This window comes from Coturnix japonica, chromosome 8, assembly GCF_054131305.1.
Source record: "Coturnix japonica strain WE chromosome 8, WE-NBRP24, whole genome shotgun sequence".
Lineage (NCBI taxonomy): Eukaryota > Metazoa > Chordata > Aves > Galliformes > Phasianidae > Coturnix > Coturnix japonica.
This window is the reverse complement of record NC_140670.1, coordinates 20855596-20861595: the sequence shown is the minus strand read 5'-3', so window position 1 is coordinate 20861595 and position 6000 is coordinate 20855596. Positions and strand designations below refer to the sequence as shown.

General features: G+C 42.1%; 1 protein-coding gene across 3 annotated transcripts in view; it reads left to right on the top strand.

Moving 5' to 3' along the window:
- Positions 1 to 625: 625 nt before the first annotated feature.
- Positions 626 to 6000, top strand: part of LOC107316088 (adhesion G protein-coupled receptor A2) — a 247657-nt gene continuing 242282 nt past the window's right edge. Inside the window, exon 1 of one of the 3 annotated variants that reach the window (XM_015867228.3) lies at positions 626 to 962. In XM_015867228.3, the coding sequence (XP_015722714.2) occupies positions 742 to 962 (221 nt within the window). In that variant the 5' untranslated portion in view covers positions 626 to 741. The remainder of the gene's footprint in view (positions 963 to 6000) is intronic. The other 2 variants (XM_085555214.1, XR_014948908.1) reach the window with 2 other exon arrangements.

Sequence of the window (6000 nt, the reverse complement as noted above, 5' to 3'; positions counted from 1 at the left end):
GTGCAATTGGAGCCATTACCTCTCATCCTACCAAGTTGGGGGTTGACTTTCATCAAAACAAACAAAATGAACCATGAAAGAAGACTGGGCAGCCTACGGCTGTCACTGAAAATCCATGCTAAGAGTTGCTATTTGCATTACGTGAAATACTACCGAGGAGCTCCAAAGTCACAGAGAGCCATCAGCATACAGATGCAAATGAAGAAAGCAGCTTATTGACCTGGATGATGGAACACCTTTTGACCACTGATCGCACTGCGTTCAGACAGTCACTTGAAGTTGCACGGTAGCTTGGGTGCTGGCTGGAGTCCTGTGCTCCCTCTTGGTCTGTGCTGTGACCTTTGCCTGTCAGTATCGGTGATGGGAAAGCCAGCTTTCTCACTTAGGTGCGTGCGCTGTTTTGCTTACAGCCAATAGGATAGCTGAGGATTTTCCCCGCCAGGGTCCCAACCCACGGCATTTTTCACCTCTTTCCCAACTCCTGGGTGCAGCATCGCTGCGGGTGGACGCGGCGGCGGGAGGAGGTCCGGGCTGCGGCAGGAAAGGAGCGGCGGCTTCTCGCAGGAGGAGGAGGAGGAAGGGGGGGGTCCCTCTGAGCGGAGCCGGCCGCAGCGAGAGGCGCGGCGGGGCGGGGCGGGGTGGGCGCGGGAGGCGTGGAGGGGAGCTCGCTGCCCGCGGAGCGGCGCGGATCGGTGCGTGCCATGCGCGGCGCGGCGGCCGGGGCTCGCTCGCTGGCTCAGCATGCGTGGGCTGTGCCGCCGCCTCTGCCTGGTGGCCGCCGTGCTGGGGCTGTGCGGGGGCAGCAGGAACTGCCCCGACCTCATCGTGGACCGTTGCCTCTGCGCCGCCGAGCGAGCCAAGGGGCCCGGCCGCCCGGCTCTGCGCATCAAAGTGGTCTGCAGCGGAGGCGACTTGGTGGAAACTTTGCAGCCTGCCGTGCTGCCCAACCGCACCGTGTCCCTGTGAGTACGGCCCGCGGGCAGCGCACCTGGCGGTGGGAGGGATGCGGGGCGCGGGGAGACCCCTGGGCGCGGTCGTACTGCTATCGCAGGGCCGGCAGAAACAGCTCCGAGCCCTGCCCGGCTGTTTAAAAGTACATGTGAGGTTCTTTTTCTTTTTTTTTTTCTTTTTTCCTTTCTCTGTTTGGAAATACTTCTTGGCGTTATAGTCGAGCTGGGTAGTTGGGCTTCCCCTGCTGTCAATTGCATGCTGCTGTGTGCGGTGGGTTGGGAAATGTCAGTGCTGGCAAAACCGATGGAGCTCGCCGATGCACCTTTCTGCTGGTGGCAGAATGAACTGAGTGTCCCAGCGCTGAATGAACGATGCTGGCGAATTGCGTGCTGTGAGATGAAGCAGCTTTCCCCTCTTCTAAACAAAGTTTGGGACTTGACATCTCCTCTCCTACCAATGATTTGTGTATAACCAATTGAAACCACCAACTCTCCAATACTGTTCTGAGTTGTAACTCAGAGTGACTCACAGTTCGATGCTTTGCTTCTTTATTTATTATTTCAAGTCACTTGGAAATAGATGATGCTATTTTGTTGCCTGTTGCACAGACTTGAATAAATGCAGTGTGCTGTTCGCGTGCTGGCAGAACTTGTGACTGTATTGCCAAGTGTAGGTGAAAGTAATGTCCCTATAAAGGACCCAAGCAGTTACAGGTCTGTGATTCTCACCCTTTAGAGTGTGCACATTTCCAACAGCTCTTTCACTGTTGAATTTATTTCTGTTGACAATTCTTGCTGTGAACATCTCTACTGTTCACTGCATTTTCTTTAAGTCAACGCTTTTAGGAGACAACTGGTAAAGATAGTAATTTATAACAGCTGGGGAGCCCATGCTGTAAATGTGCAGATGTGCTGCGTATGCTTCAGTTCAGCTCCAGCTCTGACTGCTGAGTGACTTGGTGCTGATTAGCTGTGTGCTGATTGCTCATCCGGGAGGGCTTTGCTTGTTAATGCACAAGATGTAATAACTACACTCCCAGCTAAATTTAATAGACTTTTTAAGAATCGTTTTATGACACCAACATAAGTTTTGACCTTGGTGGTAAATTCACTCCTACTTTTGTGGTTTATATAACTGGCTTTATAGTACAGACTCCCAAAAGTGTAAAAAATGTTGACACAAACTTTTTTTTTCTCATTAGTTAAAGATCTGCAGAAACTTTTACACCCACTGTATCTACAAAGGCTTTTGTTCCTACACATTGATTTACAGAGTTGTATTTGGATTTTTTTTTTTTAAAGAAGCTTTTCCTTTGACTAAGTACCAGTAGATGAATCCAGCTGACCAAAGGATCAACAGAAGTATGTATTCACTGCAATGAAAAGAAACTCAATTGGAAACAGAAGTGAGAAAAGATGGATAGAGGAGGTGGTGCGTGTGAAGTGGTAGGTGGGAGGATTTGCTCACTTGCATCTGTGCATCAGGGTACCAAAAGCAAACATGTTGCTCTCACCCTGAATAAATACATTTCAGGTGATGCTTGTTCAGACTCGTTAAGAAGGTTATTTTTTTAAACTAACTTACAGAAAGCTGTGACCTGATAGCTGGTTAGCTGTACTTAGCTGGGACGAAACACAGGCGCCCTTGGTTTTATTCGTTGGGTTTGACTCAGAGAAGTACGCAATACATTGTGTCACCTAAATGTATGGCCTTTCTCTTACTGTCTCAGTTTTTTTCTTCCTCAAAAAGCAAATTTAATGCTGAGTCTTGAAGATAAAAAGGAAAAAGTTAGAATCGGAGTTAGAGATGCAATAATTTTCAGTAGTTGGAACATACAGATGACAAGTTGATTGAATGTGTCAAAGATTTTCCAGGAGAAGCTGTTTTTGATGAATGGAATTACACTTGTGAGATTTGGCCAGCTGAAAAAAGTAATGATAAAAAGCTCAAACAGCACCGCTCTTAGATTTGTTTTTGTAGCTGCATGGAAGACTTAGGCAAAAGAGAATACTGCAGTAGACACTGCCTATTCCCATTCAGTTTTATGGGCCCACTGAGAGAAAGAGAACTTTAACATATGGAGCATAACCTTTTGGATTGCTTTAAATATTAAGAAATATAGAGGTGAATAAAGGAATGAACGTTCAGATGCAGCAATGCTTTTAAAAAACAGTGTAATGAATAGTAGTTTTTTTTGGCAGATTAAATCGTCTTCATATATATCAGATAGGGATGTTGCTTCTCTTTTGGAAGGGGAAGTTAAAGCCAAACTTAACTCCTATGATATTTTTGCAGAGCAGTTAACTCTGCTGTATCTCTTCAGCCATTAAGAGATAAAGTTGTAGTTCTTTAAGTTTTCATTTACGTGCTTGGTAATGTTGCTTGCCAGCAAATATAAGAAGTTATGACTTGTTAGTGTAATGATTTTTTTCACCCAGCTGACCACAGACCTCAGCCAGGCTCAGTGATTCTGGCACTTTATGACATTATGCACCAAAGGTAGCACTGCAGAAAGAAGTTCTGGAATTTTGTAGACAGTGTCTTGACTTAACATAAACTAGCATGGAGTCACTGGAGAAACGCGTATTCTTGACCAGTTGGGACCAATTATTTCTAGTGGGGAAGCACATGTAGTTTCTTGGAAATCATATGAATCAGATGAATACTAGAGCCATTCAGTGCTACCTGAGTGCTCCCAGTACTGCAGCACAACACTAGAAATAAAATCAAAATATGAGCTGATAGAGGAACTATTCCTACCCCTTTAATTTATATTAAAAAACAACAACAACAACAAAAAACCACACAAAGAGGTTTGTTCTGTTTTACTGGCTTTATTTAGTATTTTACTTCTCCAGAAATGGGATTCAAATGCTTGATCTGGATTGAAAGGAAAAAAAAAAGCTGTAACATCACAAAGTATTTATGTGCATTTTGTTAAAAGGAATTCTAAGCTGTATTGATTTGTAAGAGATATCGCTGTGCCTTGTATATCAGCGAGGAGGCAGAAGAAAGGAGTTTCTTTTCTTGATTTCCATGAAGGATGCTGCTGTGGCCTCACAAAATTCTGGGAGTTCCCCAGATTCCTCTCTGTGGGTGTAGACCCAATGAGGAAGGATCACATCCCCCCACAGTAATAGTTTTCTCAGCCACATCTTTATGGCCGAATACATGAGAATTCTTACAATGAACCAGTATTTTAGAAATTATTATTTCTAAATCGTGTGGTTGGGTTGTTGAAGTGTAACACTAGAGAAAAAGACCGACTGCAGTTTTTTTCCTCTTCTGTACTAATGAAAGTGTTAGGTTTAAATTTTCGGTTGAGTTGCTGAAGCCGGGGCTATGCAGAATAAGGCCGGGTTTGCCACTTTGCTTGCAGTGCAGGCTTCCTACAGTTTGAAATTTCAGGGATTATCAGTTAGGTTTTGTTCTGCATTATTCCACATACATGTGACTGTATGTCTATAAGTTACTTACTAGCTGTACTTCTTTTTTTTTTCCTGTCAAATGGTGCCAAAGAGTTTAACCTTATAGTTCTTAGAAGTTACCGGTTCATTACAGCTCTTGATATAACTGAGCAGAATATATTTTGAAGTTATAAAGGTCGTCAGTTTCTCATAGCAACATTATTTTCCCTCCCTCCCAATTCAAAAAAGAAGTCTAACATATTAGCGGGGTTGTTATTTTTACAAATTTTGCCCACAGATATGCCTGGGTATGTCTGTTGTTTTAAATGTCATTGTAGACGGGAAAAAAATTAGGGTAGTATATGGTCATAGCAACTCTTCTATATGACTCTTCACGTTTATATCTGTGTGTTTATTTTTGATTCTGAAATTCTCTCCAACTCCTCAAACTCCTCAGATTCTCAGTTTCAGAATGGGGCTACATGACTCCAGTGGAAACCCATAGGCATAATCCATACAGCAGGCATATTTCCATCCTCAGAGTGCTTCCCAAACATTAGCAAGCCTTCTGAAAGCAACATTCACCCCGCTTTTCTGCCCCCAAATTACTTTTATGTCACATTCATTTATGTCATGTCTATTGCTATTTATTCTAACTTATTATATTACTGTATATTTTTCACATCCAGTCCTGAGTTTTACACTTCCATATTACTTCAGCTTAAGATACATAAATATGATTTAGTTAATGTAAGCATCTTTCTGTAAAAATATATCTAAAAAATGTTTTTTTTTGTCCCTAAGAGCTTAGACTTTAAGTTAGCCAAAGCAAACAAAGCAAGAATTGAGGGAAGAACGAAGAAAAAATATTATTCATTAGTTTTATCTCCCCATCTTAAAACTTGATTTTTTTTTTTTCTTTAGTGGTGTAAGGTCTCATGTATTGTTGCTGGTTTCCAAATAACTGGATTCTTAAAGAATGTAGGGTAGTTCTCATTGTAAAGGTTTTCACAGAGTTTTTCACCTTAGTTAACTTCCTGTGTTCACTCAAAGTACCAGGAAAAAAAAAAAAAAAAGAATAAAAACCAAGTTTCCTGCTCCATTATTGATGGATGTATACATATTTATATGTGCTTTTTCCAAAAGCTCTTAGAAAACAAAGTCTGTTTCTTGTGAAAGAAATTCCTATCATAAAGCAAATTGATGCAGAAGACATGGAAGGTCTGAGAGGAATGCTTGGGAAAGGCAAAACTAAGATAAAAGGAAAACAGTAGAGAAGTCTTTAGATATTAGTATAAATTTCCTTCATGGCTTAACTGGAGTGGCCACAAAATACCATAACTGAAAACATTAATTTTTCTTCATGTTATTTCTGATGAGAGGATGCCTGAGTTCCAATTAGCTTGTCTGTGTGTCAGTACTGTGAAGGACTCTGACCACTTCGAAGTACAACTTACTGTTAGCAAAGCCAATCGATGGGCATTAGTGGAAATCGTAATAAGAAAGGAGGGTAAAAAGGTTCTGCTTAGGCAGACAGAGCTTTATTTATAGATGATATTCAAAATTCCATAAATGCTGAGGTTCTTTCCCTTTTGGTTAATTCGTAAATGTCAAAGATTGAAAAAAATGCCACATCTCCTCC